The 17,001-nt window shown below is 42.3% G+C and overlaps 1 protein-coding gene across 32 annotated transcripts; it reads left to right on the top strand.

Moving 5' to 3' along the window:
• LOC110437080 lies at positions 11,122-14,905 on the top strand. 32 transcript variants are annotated; one of them, XR_002455190.1, is made up of 8 exons: positions 11,123-11,774; positions 11,979-12,093; positions 12,270-12,406; positions 12,634-13,242; positions 13,318-13,433; positions 13,896-13,974; positions 14,088-14,163; positions 14,600-14,905. XR_002455190.1 is itself a non-coding variant. In XM_021465242.1 (7 exons), the coding sequence occupies exons 3-7, from the start codon at positions 12,330-12,332 to the stop codon at positions 13,959-13,961; spliced, it is 408 nt and encodes a 135-aa protein (XP_021320917.1). In that variant the 5' UTR covers positions 11,122-11,774; positions 11,979-12,093; positions 12,270-12,329; the 3' UTR covers positions 13,962-14,905. The 32 variants fall into 32 exon arrangements, 1 of the variants encoding a protein (XP_021320917.1); XR_002455187.1 differs by having other exon boundaries at positions 14,073-14,163; XR_002455184.1 differs by having other exon boundaries at positions 13,896-13,996; positions 14,073-14,163.

The raw sequence follows: 17,001 nt of genomic DNA, 5'->3' as shown, positions 1-17,001 counted from the left end.
TACAGCGCATGGCGGCTCGATTCCCGGCTCGGATAGTGTTCAGGCTTCGCGGTCGGAACGACTTATCCTTCCAGCTAAGTGTGGGGCATGCGTTCAACATGACAAGAGGGCCGTCAACGATCGGTCCTTAATCGACACAAGCAGGGGCACTATAGTCAACCCACCATAAGACCCTGCCCGGTCTCCAATTACATTTCACACTTGGTTATTCTTTTCCCCAAGCAACCAATGCTTAATCAAGCAGGTATCCACCTATTTCTCGCAGGTGACAGGAAATCACCCGACTTCTACCGGACTAAGCAAGCTAAGCGTAGACTCCGTGCCTATCTACATAGGACAAGGTAGGTGAACGAGTAGGGATAACAAGGAGTACATATGCAGCAACGGTATCAATCAAATCCTATCACTTAGATGCAATATAGTAGAACAATTATAGCGCATCATATAAGTTAGCGAGAATAGGGAGACTTAGAATGCTCCGGGGCTTGCCTTTCTCAAACGTGCTGGGTCGGTGATCCGGACACTCCTGCAGCTCCTCTCCGGGTTCCTGTGCTTCCGGAGGTTCCTGCTCCTGAATCTCCTCGGGTCCCACTTCGTTCTCCTACGAGCCTGTATGATGCATGTGTGCTTATGAGTGGAGTGCGAGATGCCCGAGTGGATGCTTGTATGAGAAAGTACCAAAGGAGTCATGACATGATGCATGGATGATACACTTGGTCATGCTCATTACAAGGTAGTCAACATCATCCAAGAACGTACAATGGAATCAAACATCTATTGCATTCCCTCCTACAAATTGTTTCTTTTCAAGTGCAACCAGCAACCCACATGATGCTTCAAAGATACACCAAACCCAAACTTATTCTATTTAACCTACACATAACAATTCATAATTTTCTTTATTCATTTCTAGGCCATCAAAATTTGCATGCGGTTCTGTTCATCAATAAATTCCACAAAAATTACAGGAGACTACCAGCTAAGCATAAAGTCTACTGTAACTTTTTCATAATTTTTGGATACTTATTTTGAGCCACAAAAATCACAAGATTAATTCATAGGGTAAGTATAATCACTCTACTGTGATATAAGTGTCAAACAACAGATTTCATATTTTTACAATTTGTCTAATATCATAAGAAACACCCACCAAATTTTCCAGATTTATTGCATGATCCAATTAATTATTAAAAATCATGAATCACTTCCATGCAAGCATTTAAATTACCATAAATTCATTTATACACCAAATAATATGTAGCAATATATTCCCAGTGAGTAAACATACATGCAGAGCCAACAAATCAAGTTTCACATTTTTCTGAACCATATTTTATTTACTATGCATTTTCCAAGTTTAGCAAAAAACATGGATTAAATATATTCATTCAGAAAAGTTACTCAAACATGACATGCAAAAACATCAAACTGTAGATCTGGAAATATAGAGCACACCAAAATTTATTTCATCCAATTTGGAGCTGTAGAACTCAAGATATGAATTTTACAAGTTTTGAATCAATTTCTGGAAATCATTTATTCAAGAAAACCGACGAAAAAGACTACGCGCACCCAGATCTACACCCACCGGGGTCCCCTCTGCGAGTGACAGTGGGTCCCCGACCCCACCGGTCAGCGAGACCGAGAGGGAGCTCACCTCCGACGAGCAGATCTCGCCGGCGGTGAGGTCTCCGGCCACGGGGTAAGCATCAACGTGCTTCCCGCAGCGAGGCGCACCTAGCGGTACCCTCGGGTTGGCCGGAGGATGACCGGAACACCTCCGACGAGCATGCATGGCGGCACGGTGGCGCTGCTCGCCGTGGCCAGGCTGCTCCGGCGCGGTAGAGCGTGCGCAAATGCCTCTCCGAGCTTCCTCACCACCCTACCGACCTAGCGCACCCAAGAACCAGCGAAAAGAGGCAGAGAAACACAAGATCCGTCTCGGCGGAATACTCCGGCGAGCTCGGGGTAACTCCGGCGAGCGATTCACGGTGCTCGACGGACTCTCACCTTGGTAGAACGCGCGCACAAGCTTACCCTAACGATGACGAAGGCGCTGGTGCTCTCGGCGGTGAGCTTGAGGCTCTGGTGCGGTCGGCGGCGAGCGGCGGGGCTTTCTCCGGCAATGGCGCGCGGAGGAGCTGCTGTTGCTGCGCGGTGCGAGCGGAGGGAGGAAGGAGAAGGGCGCGCGCGACAGAAGGGAGGGAATGGCCTGGGAGCCCGAGCCGGCGTCCCGACCAGGGGGGTTGGAGTCCGGCCGCGGCGCGCTCCTCGCCGGCGTACGGCCGCCACGTGGCCGGCGCTGGCTGGGGCGAGGCGGGCGTCCGCGTGCGGGAGAGAGGGGGAGGGGGAGGCAGGCCGGGCCGCTCGCTGGGCCGAAAGGGAGGCGGGGTTGGCCCGGCAGCGCCTGCCCCTTTTCTATTTTTTTTTAATTTCTTTTCTCCAAAACTCTTCTAAATTCATTTGGACCAATTTAAAATCATTTTCACCTCTTGCTCCCAAAAGCAAAATTGTTCGAAAACAAAAACCCTACAACTTTGTTTAAATAAGCAAGACCAAATTCCAAATAGAATTTGAATTACAAATTAAAACTAGTTCTAGGTTTTTAAATAAATTCAATTTGGGAAATTTTGTATAAATTCCATTTCTCAAATTCCATAGCTCCAAAAATTTCACAAAAATACTCTAAATTCTTCTTACACATAAATAAACCTAGTTTGAATATTTCACATTTTTAGAAGCAAGCATCATATTTGTAGCATAATTAAAACACATGAAATAAAGCACATAAAATCATGCTTTGGGATGAATGACATGCTCATGATGCTATGCTTGATGAGAATGCTTATGCATGTTGTGATAGGGCTAAATGCATGCTTAACACCTAGGGTGTTACATGGTCTTACAGCATGTACCTCGAATTTCCCAACTTCTCGAACCGAATCTTCCCTTAATGCGCTCATCGGCAATATTACCGTTAAAGAGGACTGCCGATGAACCAACTAGGCGATCTTACACAGTAAGATATCATTAAGACGGCCGCTTGCTGTCAAATCATCTGCGCAATCCCTTGATTATCATGCGAACAGTTACCATATCCACCTGAACACCCTCGGATTTCATGGATGCGGCAAAGAGATAAGTCAGACCTACCCTTGCCCTTTTTGTCATATAAATACCTCCTTCTCCGGTACTCTTCCTCCATCTTGTATTCTACGGCCTCAAATCCACCCTCCTGGCGACGGCACTGTTCGAGAACCTCAAGAACTCCGGCCAGGATTTCCTTCAGCAATCCTCTGAGTCTTCGATCTCTTCCTTCTTCCGGGAAGGAATGGCCATCAACTTCGTCGTCCCTGAGGTCAATATACTATCGCCCTTTTTATAATTTTACTGTACTCCTGTTCATCTGCAAATCTATTTACTGAGTACCCTTTTTTCTCCTTTTTTTGTCTCCTTTTTGTTCCTTCACCCTCTAAACCCTTTAGGAGTTGGCCGATAAGATCGTGATTCCTACCGATCAACCTCACTTCCAGTGCCTCGGTCCATTGGGAAACCCAGATCCCACCAATCTAATAAACGTAGGATCCCTTTTAGAGCTGAAAATTTCTCCTTAGATCTGTGGAAAGATGCTTTCCGTTCCTGGCCTAGCCCCTCCAAGGGATGGAAAGACTGGTTCCTGAGAATCGGCAATTCAAATGAAGTCCAATGGGGTGAACGGAAATTGGATCAGTGCATTAGGCTATCCATTGCCGATATGGAGAGGAACGAGTCGCTGCTGATAGCTGCCTCATACTTTTGGTCAGACACCCTTAATGCTTTTGTGTTCGGCCATGGTCCTGCTTCTCCTACTCTCGTCGACGTGCTCATGCTCACTGGCTTAGATATGTCTACTGCCGATAGCAGTCATTTGTTTGATAATAAACCTAGTTCTAAGGTGGAAACTCGCAGCATCGACGGTTGGTCTGGGTACATTCAGAAGTACCAAAAAATAGGATCTGTCGGGGAAAGGGAACATGCCATTTTTCTGAATATGTGGCTAGATATGTTCGTATTCTGCGATCGATCGGTAGGGCCAACCTCAATTTATCTATTGGCAGCAGAAAGACTGGCCAATGGTGGCCGATTTCCTCTTGGCCGATATTTGCTAGGCTCTGTCTATCACCTCCTCCATCAGGTAGCTGAGAAACTCCTACTAGGCCAACCTATCGGCAACTTGGGAGGCCCCTGGTGGTTTATCAATATGTGGCTCAGCGTTCACATGCATAAGCACCTCGGATTCAACCTCTTCTCACAACACTTTCCCAGAGATATAGCCGAAGATTATGAACTGGATGAGGAAGAATCGGCAACTCGCTCCCCTTTGAACTATGGTGAGGCTGCCATAGTCCTACCTGGTACTGGTGGTAATGAAGACCAGGTCAGCCGATTCTTTCAAACTCTCTATGAAGGTCTAGCCAAAGACCAATGGGCATGGATGCCTTATGAGGATCCAGTCACTAGATTCCCTCTCACTTTCCACCCTTTGATAATGCCCTCAACAAGGACCATGATCTGATGATGGCAATTATCACTCCGAGAGCTATACCAGTGAACTTCTTTGGTAGTGGGAAAGCTTCCAATTGTTGATATTTGGGAACGCAATAAGGAATTGATCCGCAAGCGCACGGATATCGGTGAGCACTTCACCCGGGAGGTTATCCAGAGTATCGTATTTATTTTTTTACCACTAGGAGAAAGAGTGCATCTGACTAACCGGTCTATTACTACTAACCCTTTAGGCAACAAAGAATGTTCTCGATGTGAGTGATAAATAGAGAAGACTGCAACTGTAGTCTCCTTCTAACCTTGGCAAGGATGATCTACTGTTCTATCGGGGAGGCTAACGAAATCTAGACACCACAAAGGATGTTCAACCCGCACCTATAAACTCTATCCTTCCTGCTAACGAGATATGGTCTGCAAAGGTAACTCGGAATTGTCACGTTCCTCACTTATACCACAGTCTAGCTAGTCAGGGAATATCTATGAGTACCCCAGCCTAAACACCACGTTTACGCCAGCAATAATTACTCTAAACTCTACGCAAAGAGATTAAAGTAAACTCATAAACCAAAAGAACAATAAAACAAGAACTTACTAGAATTTAGAAGTCGAAATACTGAAGAATCCTAGGAGCAAGCCTCGGGTTAGGAGAACTTGATCCCGTAGGTACAAGCTCGGAGTAGACATCGACAGGCCGGCCTTCCTCCGATCCACACCTCGACTCTATCTCTCTCTATCTAGTAGAAACTAGAAGATCTATTTCTACTTACATTGGTTGCTAAGCCTAAAAAGAAATATTAATGAGAGAAGAGGTTTTCCTTCGAGGGCACCCCTCAATCTCTATGATAACTTCTTGTCTTCTCCAGGGGCCAGGGGGTCTCCTTATATAGTCCCCCTCCTCTATGCATTTTTGGGTCGGTAGGCGAGGTGGTACTACGTTATCTTTGATCCATTAGGTCGATGGAACATCGTGTGCGAAGAGAGTCCCGAACGGAGTACAGGAGGGGGCGGGCGCCCAGGTCCTCAGGGCGGGCGCCCTGGGCCTGGCCCGTTTCGGCCTCTGCCTTCTTCCCGTGGCTTCTGGAGTCTTCTAGATGGTATAAAATCGTGCGGTGCGTTGATATCTCTATGTAATCCCAACATGTGGGCCTTTCTTCCTTATTGCCGGATAACCCTCTGCAGAAACAGATAAATAGCAAAACTCGTGGAATTCTGTCAGATCAAACCCTAATTCTAGGTGTTGGTTGCATATTGGTCCTTCTCTTGTTTATTTGATAAGTAAAATTGATACTTAAGAACCGTCAACAAATACCCCCATACTTAGGCTTTTACTCGTCCTCGAGAAAAGGATGGTTAAGAACAATATTTGGGGTAAAACATTTTAAAACATTCTTTTCATAACTGCACGGTGTTAAAATTCCACTGTGTACTATAGTCAGGGAAGTATATAGTTAAGAGTAAAGATCCTTTCTTCTCAATCCTGTCACTTGGAGTTTTTGTATATTTTTGAAAGAAAGTTAGCATTCCTTTTTATCCTCATAGGTTCTCTCAGATCACTCATTATCTTTTATATATCTCACTGAGGTTGTTTTGATTTTGCAAAAATTCTCAAGCATACTTACTTTGTATTTATTGCCTGATCAAAACGGGATCCGAGGGGAATGTCATACTCTTAGATCAAAGACTTTGGAACTTAAAATCTTTGTCAACTCTTGCTGGCATATTGCTTATTAGAGGGACCATGGGCTATCATTTTCTTTTTCTCTTTCTCTTTTTTTAAGTGGATACTGAGGTACCCCTAATTCTACTGCCGAACACTTGTCCATTTTTTCTGCGAGGTTATCGAGCACTTGCTCCTTTTTATTTCCTCGAAATATCTTTATTTTTGCATAGCCCATGCGTCTAATGCAATAATACTTCGGAAGAGTGAATCTTTCTGAATAAATGTCTTGATCTTAGGAGCATGATAAATCTGTCAACAAGGGTCTAACTCATTTTGAACAAACTCAATACAGAGTAGATAGCTTTTACAATCATAATTAATATTTTCAGTTTGAATAGGTATATAAAACACTGAGGATGGCAGCTAGACTTTTGAAGATTTTGAAATAAATTCTCCAAGTAACAATGATATCAAGAATAAGAACTCATACTCTACCATCTCACATTTCATACTGTCTTAAGTAACACAGGGTTTTAAAATGATTTTATAACAGTTACAAGTTTCAGGAAATATCACAGAATGAGATTAATCATGATTAGAAATATTTTAATCTTTTTCATGTTGGAAACAATATTCTGCATAATCAAGATATGTGTATGTATAAAGTAAAGTGTGCAGAGTGTGTACCTGAATCGTGGAGTGGTGTAGTCGGAGTGTGTTTGGCATGTTGAGGGATCTCCCCCATACTTGTTTTCTGCTTTCTTGCACAAAAATAAAGTAGAGACACACAAGACATAATAATAATAATACTCTTTATTAACTTTGAGGCATTTATTACAAAAGACTAGTTGTAAACTGATAGTAAATTGATGATAATAGTAAACCTAAACCGAATTTAAAGATAGATAACTAAGATGCATTTGCCTCAAGGTCTAATCTAGATAACTTAGCGGTGCTCTAATTCCTTAATCTTCTTGTTGGCACTGGCAAGATCATGCCTAAGGCCTAGTATAATAGTGTTGTGTTTAGAGAGCTGCCTAGTGAGGGAATTAATCGAGGACTGGAGGTCTATGATAACTTTGTCTAATCTGCGAACATCCTCATCGATATCCATTATAGTTTTGCGACGCTTGGGAGGTGTCTCAAAAGCATTGAGAGCGTGCTTCGGGGCTGCCTTTGGAGGGATGAAACGGACTTTGGCTGCTCTAATCATTTCGAAGTAAGGCCTTTCCTCCTCTGTAGTGTAGCGAATACTGCTGATCTCGCCGCTCCAGTTGGTCTTGACTCCAACGACCCTCTCATTGGGTCTAGGTGGAAGGATCCTTGTGCCGGTTGGCACCTTGATGGTGGTCATCGTCTTGGATGATGATCCCTTGAGGAGTAGGGGTTGTGGCGGTGCGGTGAGAACTGGTTGAGCATGATAGGATTAGGCGGAGCTGCGTTGGCGTAATGGCATGGCTTCTAGCTGTCGCTCTGTGTTGGCCGAGACGAGAGCACGGGCATCGGGGTCTTCCACAGGCTCCATGTTGAGGTTGAAGGGGACGACTTCCCAAACATCGTGGAACTTCTCGGCCATTGGAGCAGCGAGGAACTAATGAAGCTCTAATTGAAGAAGAAGAGAAGGCTTGGTGGTTTGGTGTTTGAAAACTGATGTCTGGGGTCTATTTATATAGGGGTCAAAAAGTGCCTCTAAGGGTTGTTCTGGTTGCTCCCGTCGATGTGCGTGCGAAACTTTCCATCTGAGGGATTATTCGGATTACCATAAGTGCATTTTCCATAATAGAGAAAATCGGGACCGAGGGGGAACAGGAGCTGGGCGCCCGCCCTCTCTCTGGCCCCTCTGTGGGCCCACTTTCTCGAGCGTGTTACTAGATGCAAAACTATTTAGAAAAATATATATATGACCCAAAAACATTAGATTAAAAGTGTCGGGCTCTAATTCTCCATGGGAAGGTAAAAATGGACTACGTCTATTTCTTCTAATTCTTTATTGGGCTCTAAAAATAATTTAAGACGTTGACCATTTACCTTGAATAACGTACCTTCGTCGTTTTGAAGTGTCATAGCTCCGTGGGATGATGAATTAATTACCTTTAATGGTCCTTCCCATTTGCTCTGGAGTTTTCCATGCCCGAAAAGCTTCACCCTAGAATTAAAAAGTAATACCTTATCTCCGGGTGTGAACTCCTTCTTCTTGATTCTCTTGTCATGCCACCTTTTGACTCTTTCTTTGTAGATCCTTGAATTGTGATATGCTTTCTCTCGCCATTCTTCTAATTCTGATAGTTGCATTCTTCTATAATCTCCAGCAACATCTAGGTCCATATTCCATCTCTTTATGGCCCAGTGTGCTTTGAACTCTAGTTCAACAGGTAGGTGGCAAGTCTTCCCGTACACCAATTGGTATGGAGACATTCCAATTGGGGTCTTGTATGCTGTCCGGTATGCCCAGAGTGCATCGGGTAACTTGTCTTTCCACGCCGTTCCCATTTCATTTACTACCTTTTGAAGAATATTTTTGATTTGCTTGTTGGAAGTCTCTGCTTGGCCACTTGTCTGAGGGTGATAGGGGGTAGCGACGTTGTGACAGATTCCATGTTTTGATAGATATTGCTTGAAGCGTTTGTCGATGAAGTGTGCTCCTCCATCACTTATCACTACTGTGGGGACTCCAAATCTTGGAAATATAATTTCTTCAAACATCCTCTTTGAACTGATGTTGTCGGCATGCTTGCAAGGTAGTGCCTCTACCCACTTGGAGACATAGTCAACTGCCACCAAGATGTACTCGCACTTCTTTGATGGAGGAAATGGAACCATGTAGTCTATTCCCCAGACATCAAAGAGCTCAATCTGAAGGTTGTTGGTGAGTGGCATTGCATCCCTTGTATTTATGTTTTCGTGCCTTTGACATGGCCCACATCTTCTGATATATTGCTTCGTGTCTTCATACATTATAGGCCAGTAGAATCCACACTGCCAGATCTTTGAATGTGTACGGAATGCTCCATAGTGACATCCATATGGTGATGAATGACATCTGTCGATGATCTTCCATCCTTCCTCAGTGGTCACACATCTCCTGAGTAAGCCATCAGAGCATACTCGGAAGAGGTATGGCTCATCCCATATATGTGAACGACTTTCTTGAATAAGCTTCTTCTTGTTTGCTCGTGGCAGTACATACCCTGAAACCATAAAATTAACAATATATGCATACCAGAGGTCAGACCTGTTAATCCCGTAGAGCATGTCGTCCTGGAGTGAATCATTGATGGGGGTTTCCTGTGGACTCTTAAAATACATTCTAGACAAGTGATCAGCAACAGAATTTTCTACTCCCTTTTTATCTTTTATTTCTAAGTCAAATTCTTGGAGTAATAAGATCCATCTAATCAGGCGAGGTTTAGCATCTTTTTTAGTGAGCAAATATTTTAGTGCAGCATGATCAGTGTAAACAATTATTTTAGCTCCAACTAAATAAGATCTAAATTTATCAATGGCAAAGACAATAGCCAGAAGCTCTTTTTCAGTGGTTGCATAGTTAAGTTGAGCTCCTGTCAAAGTTTTACTGGCATAAGCAATTGCATGATGCTTTTTATTTTTAGTTTGTCCCAATACTGCCCCCACAGCATAATCACTAGCATCACACATAATTTCAAAAGGCAACGACCAATCAGGGGGTTGAATGATTGGTGCAGAGATGAGTGCTTTCTTTAATAAATTGAAAGATGTTAGACATGCATCATCAAATTCGAAAGGAGCATCCTTGGCTAGCAAAAGAGTAAGTGGTCTAGCAACGAATGAAAATTTTTTTATGAATCTACGATAAAAACCAACATGGCCAAGAAAGCTTCGAATTCCTTTTATATTCACAGGTGGAGGTAGTTGTTCAATTACTTCAATTTTTGCTTTGTCTACCTCAATACCTCTTTCGGAAACTAGGTGTCCCAGCACTATTCCTTCCCTAACCATAAAATGACATTTTTCCCAATTAAGGACTAAGTGCTTTTCTTGACATCTTTGCAAAACCTTGTCTATGTTTTCAAGACAACTATCAAAAGTTTTTCCATAAACAGAGAAATCATCCATGAAAACTTCCATAATCTCTTCAATCATATCAAAAAATATAGACATCATGCATCTTTGAAAAGAAGCTGGTGCATTACATAACCCAAAAGACATTATACGGTAAGCATAAGTTCCATATGGGAATGTAAAAGTGGTTTTGCTTTGATCATCGGGATGGATCGGGATCTAATGATACCCTGAATATCCATCTAAGAAATAGAAGAACGAATGGTTTGCTAACCGCTCTAGCATCTTATCTATGAAAGGTAAAGGAAAGTGATCCTTTCTCGTGGCTTTGTTTAATTTTCTATAGTCTATGCACATCCGCCATCCTGTGACGGTGCGTTGCGGAATTAGCTCGTTCTTTTCATTCATAATAACAGTCATGCCTCCCTTTTTAGGCACAACTTGTACTGGGCTTAACCACTCACTGTGCGGCACAAGATATATAATCCCTGCATGCAGCAACTTTATAACTTCCTTTTTAACTACCTCTCTCATAGTGTTATTAAGTCTACGTTGGGGTTCTCGAGAAGGTGAAACAGAAGGATCTGTTGGACTACGATGGGTACAAATCATAGGACTGATTCCTGTAAGATCTTGGAGTGAGTAGCCGAAAACTGAGTGATGTTTCTCAAGAATTCTCCACTACTATATAATCCACCAGTTCTAAACTTAGCTAAATGCACCCTGTAACCTACTACTACAGTCATAAGTTACACTAATTACACCCAAAAAATTGCACCCAGAAAGCTGTATCTTTTAAAATTAAGAGACAAGATTCACTCTAATCTGTCTTTTCTCTTACTCACTCACATCTGACGGACGAGATCGCTGGGATCAAACCTCAACACTTCTTCATCATCAATCATCGGCTAAACCCGCCCACCCCCGACGCGACTCTCCCTCTCCCCGAGGTTACCCTATCTCCAGTCTCCAGCGCCATTAGTTCATCCACCAGAACCGAGGACGCAGCCAGCACGCCGCACGCCGGCGGTAGGGCATCCGCGGACGCACGCCTCGGGCAACCGCCGCCGAGGACGCACGCCGCAGGCCAGGGCAGCACACCGCCACGGACGCAAGCCAAGCGCCGCTGCTGCACGCGGACGCACGGCGCGGACAGCCGCCGCCGCCGCCGCATACGGACGCCGCGGGCAGCTGCCGCCACAGACAGGGAAGTACTCCGTCGACGTCACTAACTCCTGCGCCGGTGAAGCTCCTCCTCCTGTTTCTCAGTCCATCGCTAGGGTTTGTGCCGTTCAGGGTGCACTATGGATCTATTTGCTCTCCTCAGTCTACCGATTCGTGAATCGATTAGTGCGTGGGCTTGGTCCACCTCGGATTCTGATTTGGTCGTCGTGTCACTGGAGGAGCTAGAGGAGATGAACGGCACCGGGGGCAGCCACCAACAGCAGCAGGTGCTCCTAATGCAGCAAGCACTGCAGCAACGGTACCAGTGCGCTTCCTCGCCACCACGGCAGCGGCGGACATGAGCCAGGTCGTCCTCTCAATCCTCTTCTGTGAATTTTCTGTATATTTTTTGGTGATTGGGTTCTCACTCCAATCATGCTTTTAGCTAAAGGGATGTTATTTTTCTTTTGGTACTGGCTTAGAAGATAATGATGCCTCCATTTACTAGCTTGTACATGATAGTGCACATATGGTTACTAAATTTCATTTGCCCCTGTTGTGTTCATCGTAGATGAAGATTTCAATTTCATTAGTTCATCAAGAGCATAGTAGTAGCCTTGCTTGTATACTCTCAAGCCAGTCCCACTCACAAAAGGGGATATATCTTAGTAGCGCACAATCTGGAGGTGAGTTTCATCCATTTGAAATTGGTATATGATATTATGTAGAAAATATGTTTGATTATAATGTGTCTGATATATGTATTCTTGTTGACTAAAAATATTTACTCTCAACTTAATCTAAAATATTCTTGGCTGAGCTGCTATGGTTTCATCTTGTCCGGCTGGTGGACTGTTCTCAGGTGTAACTACTGAGCAGGGAGCCTGAACCATCGACTAATGCTTTTTGGGTGGTAGCCCTTATGCTTTGTTCGAGATCACCAGAATTATTCAAGGACATGGTGTCCTCCATTTGGCTCTCATTCGCGACAAGTATCAGGTAAAATGCATAGTTGCTAATTGCTATCTATTCACGGCAAAAAACTCTGAAATGCATAGTTAATTAAAATATTAAGTCTTCATGCATGAGAATATCTTGTTCTGAATTTCTTTCCTGGATGGTTCCAGCCTATTGTAGAATATATTGCGAAATTCAAAGAGCTCTCCTTCCCATTCGCTTATGCAACTCAAGCATATATTAATTTGCGTTATGGTCTCCTGTTGCAGCTGCTGAATTAATTCTTAGGTATCTCCTTTCTCTCAAGAGAGTGTAGCTCATCTGCTTCTTTATAGGAATAAGGGCTCTAGGGGTCAGCCGTTGGTCGTGAGGAGCAAGGGTTGTGCGGTAACAATACTGTTTTTCTCTCCAATTCTAATATGTATATTTCTCCAGCACCAATTCGATGGTTTTATATAAGTCAAGCTTAAATATGGTGCTGGTTCTCAATTAAAAGTTGTCATAAAATGCACGCTCAGCTGACCTGCACACAACTGCATATTTGGTGCTGCCATCTTGCCCCACACTTTAACAAGGCCATCCTAGAACGTATGTGCCTTTTGATGGCTATCTCAAGTGCCAAGAATCATGTGTGGACTGGTACATGAGCAAATTTTTTCACAATCACAAATCTGTTGAGCATGGCTGCACAAGCACCATAGTACACATCGTATAGATGATGGTCAGTATACTTGGTCTACAATTGATCTGAATTTGTTTGTCTTCAGTATGTGTCTGCAAAATTTCTGTTTCATGTGTTGTTTTCTACTTACCAGGAAAGGGGAAGATACAGTGTTTGCATTTGTTTCAGAATTGTTCTATCAGCCAGCAAGTGCCTGGTAAATTTACTTCCCCTTACAAATGTATCAAGTAGTGAAACCATGACCCTAAAGTTTCCTGCATTACAATTTCAGGCTGAGGGGATCTTTCACATTAATCTAGAGAATGACCAAGAGGAACACGTGAGAGACCAGCTGAACAAAGGAGTTGTACCTGAGGACATTAGTGTTCACTGCTACATCGGCTTCCTGTTTGACTTCCCATCTCACTGTGTTTGTGAAAATGTATTTGCTTCTAGGAAAATATAAGCCCTTGTAGTTTTAACTAACACTAAAAATTCCTGGTACCGTATTTTACTACTGTCTTATGATTCCTTGAACTAATTTAAAAAATAATGATAAAGCAAAGAAAGGATATGTGCTATTTTGTATTTTAGTGTAGCTTTATAATGTTATTATCCGATCTATTTTCTGCTTGAATTCCAATCACTATGTCTGGGCAGTAAATTTGGTGGTTCAGTGTATTAAATATCAAAGATATATGATGCTCTGGATATGCACTTGACCATATATGTTGAAGACAATGTCTGGCAATAGTTTGTATAAATTTGAGAATTATTTTATTGTGTGAAAAAAATGCATATCATACCAGCACTAATCAGCACTAATGAAGTGCACTTGTTCTTTGTTGTGCACTTTTCTGCAACTTTTAGGTATATGTACTTGGGGTACAGGAGAATAAAGGAGGCTTAATCTGGCTGGTCTGGTCTGGTCTTTGAAGATTGGCATCAGGTTCATACTCAATATTGGTCTGGTATTATACCTTTGCTGATCCGTGAATATTGAGATCAATTGCTTCTTTTTTGGGCCCTGATGAAGTGGTTGAACAGTGTTTTCTTTGCCAGTTTCATGTGGAGGAATATTCAGTATTGGAAATTTAAGATGGTTGAATATATTCTGGAATTACTATTTTCTTGCCAGGTGCTCACTACTTGCAAGTATTTTCAAGGTCTATACTAGGATATGTAGATGGTCCTTGGGTCATTTGACCATCTTTGTTGCTATTTTAGAAGAGCCTTAAAAGTAGTTAATTTATATTCTCTCCACCAATAGTCACATTATATTATTGTTTGTATATAATTTAAATTATGCGGTATTTGCCTTTATAATTTGTGTGTTGATTAGCGGCACGCAGACGGACTGATCTGGTCTGAAATTTTATGGACTATATCTGGTACTGGTAGTTTAATGTGCACTATGTCAGGCACAAATTATGTGTCGTCTTGGCATTAGTTCTAAATTCCTAAAGCCAGTTCATTTTCCTTAATTTGGCATGATGCACCATGTTTGCAAACCAATTCTTTTTCTGCCTTTAGTTGTCACTACTTTGTTCCATAATTTCTCATCAAATGTTCAGGTTCAGGCAAAAATACATAGATCAGAACGCCTGCTATCAAAGATTCAAGCTTCCTAGGCACTTGCCGGTCCATGTGATGATCAAGAAATTATTACAAATGAGGAAAGGTCTGTTTCCATGTGATTGGTTCATGTCTAAAGCATATTTTTGCCACATGGTAGTTGCAAATAATACATTGATTTATCATTTTCCTTATGTATTTCATGAGTTTGTGGCGTTTTATACGGCGCTATTGAAAATGTGCACTTGTATTGAAAGTTACTTGAACAATACATTGAGTGTTTAATATATGTTACTTAGATGTCACCGTAGCGTTAGCACGGGCAATATACTAGTGGTCATTAATCGCAGAGTTTGCTCCTGAGTGAGTTTATCACTAATGATCACAGGAAATTCTGGATTATTGTTTAGGAAAGCATAGATAAGACCGGGTGGTACAGTTTTAAGCTCTATGGGGGGTCTAGGTGTTTCTGCAAACTCATCTAAGGGTTCAGGTTCAGAAGGTTCGGCTTCTTCAATGAAGAAAGGAGTTTCGTCTTCTATGTCTGATTCTTCTAAAAGCTCTAGAGATGCAGCCTTTACCTCCTCCATAGGATCAGGCAAAAGATATGACTCGGTCTTATTATTCAACGAGTGTGAAATTGTTATTGGGAATTTAAAGGCTTTTTCAAAAGAAATGTGTAGCTTTCCAGTATGACCTTCGAAAAGGAGTCTTCTAAAAGGTTGTCCTATCAACAGGTCGAAGTCCCATGTATCAAAGATATAGAAGTTCAAATGAACCATGGAGCCTTCTACCGTAAGAGGTAGGACATTAATAATTCCAAGACTGGGGACTAATCGTCCCAAAGATTCCTTTATTACCTTTGTTGTGGGGGTTAAGACAAGATTTTTAAATAGTTTAAGTGCAAAAGATTCAGACATGATGTTGATCCCCACAATAGGATTATAAAGAGCATTAAATCGATCAGAATTATAAGCGCAGCGTATAGTTATAGAGGGTGTGTCCAAACAGATCACATCAGAGGAAAGCTCTGATTCCTCCAACCATTCGCTACTCATGACTGAGATAAGCTCTCTCAATTGATATTCACTTGGCAAATAAATGCTAAACTGGCCGTTTTGGGGTTTGTCAACAGAATGGTAGTTTGAAATGTTTCCAAAATCGGCAAAAAGATCGGATTCTATATCCAGCATGAAGTTCGGTGGTGGAATTTCTTCCTCTTGTGGCTCAGAACTTGGGATAGCTAAAGTAGATGAAGAATTTGGCAGAGTGTCTACTTCGTAGGTTTCATCATGAAGGGTATTAACCATCTCAGCTTCTAGGATTCTATCAAGGATCACTCTAGCTTCATCAGTAGGGATGCGAAAGAAAGAACCACTAGACATTGTGTGTAGCATTTGCTTGTGATTTTTTTGAAGACCTCGAAAAAAGTGAAATAGAAGAACAGGGTCTTCAAGATTAAGGTTCGGACCAGATTCTAAAAGATCAGAAAAACGTTTCTAGGATTTTCCCAAAGTTTCATTATCTTTTTGTTTAAAAGATAGGACTTCGAGTCTAAGGTCGGCTATACGGTCGAGGGAATAAAAATCTAGACAAAAGTTGGCTCGTAAAACTCCCCATTCACCTCGTTGTTGACTTACCTTCTCACTGTACCATTGTCTAGCGTAAAGTTTTATCAGAAATGCCTTCAATGCGAAGACAATCACATGTTTGCTCAAAATCTCTAATATGAAGCTAAGGGTTTTTGTCTTCCTTTCCCGAAAAAGATAAGTTTTGAATCATGGCAATCAACCTAGAACTTGACTTATACTGGGATGTTTGGATAGGCTGTGATGACTCCCATGGTAAAAGGTCAGTTACTGAAGGGATTGCAGATTCATGGATCGATTTAGAATTTTAGTTTTCCATAAGATAAGAATAAAGAAAATAAACAAAGAATATAAAAGATAAGAAAAGATAAAAGTATAGATACAAGTTATTAGTAAGACTCAAGGTTATCTCAGCAAACCGTCTTTCTCCCCGGCAACGGCGCCAGAAATGCTAGTTGATATTTGGGAACGCAATAAGGAATTGATCCGCAAGCGCACGGATATCGGTGAGCACTTCACCCGGGAGGTAATCCAGAGTATCGTATTTATTTTTTTACCACTAGGAGAAAGAGTGCATCTGACTAACCGGTGTATTACTACTAACCCTTTAGGCAACAAAGAATGTTCTCGATGTGAGTGATAAATAGAGAAGACTGCAACTGTAGTCTCCTTCTAACCTTGGCAAGGATGATCTACTGTTCAATCGGGGAGGCTAACAGAATCTAGACACCACAAAGGATGTTCAACCCGCACCTATGAACCCTATCCTTCCTGGTAACGAGATATGGTCTGCAATGGTAACTCAGAATTGT

The sequence above is a fragment of the Sorghum bicolor genome, chromosome 7 (genome assembly GCF_000003195.3).
Source record: "Sorghum bicolor cultivar BTx623 chromosome 7, Sorghum_bicolor_NCBIv3, whole genome shotgun sequence".
Lineage (NCBI taxonomy): Eukaryota > Viridiplantae > Streptophyta > Magnoliopsida > Poales > Poaceae > Sorghum > Sorghum bicolor.
Note: the sequence above shows the minus strand (reverse complement) of the source record. Positions and strands in the feature narration are given on the sequence as shown.

Excerpts from the sequence above, each read along its gene's own strand:
- LOC110437080 (XM_021465242.1), top strand. The coding sequence starts at position 12,330 with ATGCTTTGTTCGAGATCACCAGAATTATTCAAGGACATGGTGTCCTCC. Across the intron at positions 13,243-13,317 it reads TATCAGCCAGCAAGTGCCTG|GCTGAGGGGATCTTTCACAT; the intron begins GTAAATTTACTT and ends TTACAATTTCAG. Across the intron at positions 13,468-13,895 it reads CTCACTGTGTTTGTGAAAAT|GTATATGTACTTGGGGTACA; the intron begins GTATTTGCTTCT and ends TGCAACTTTTAG.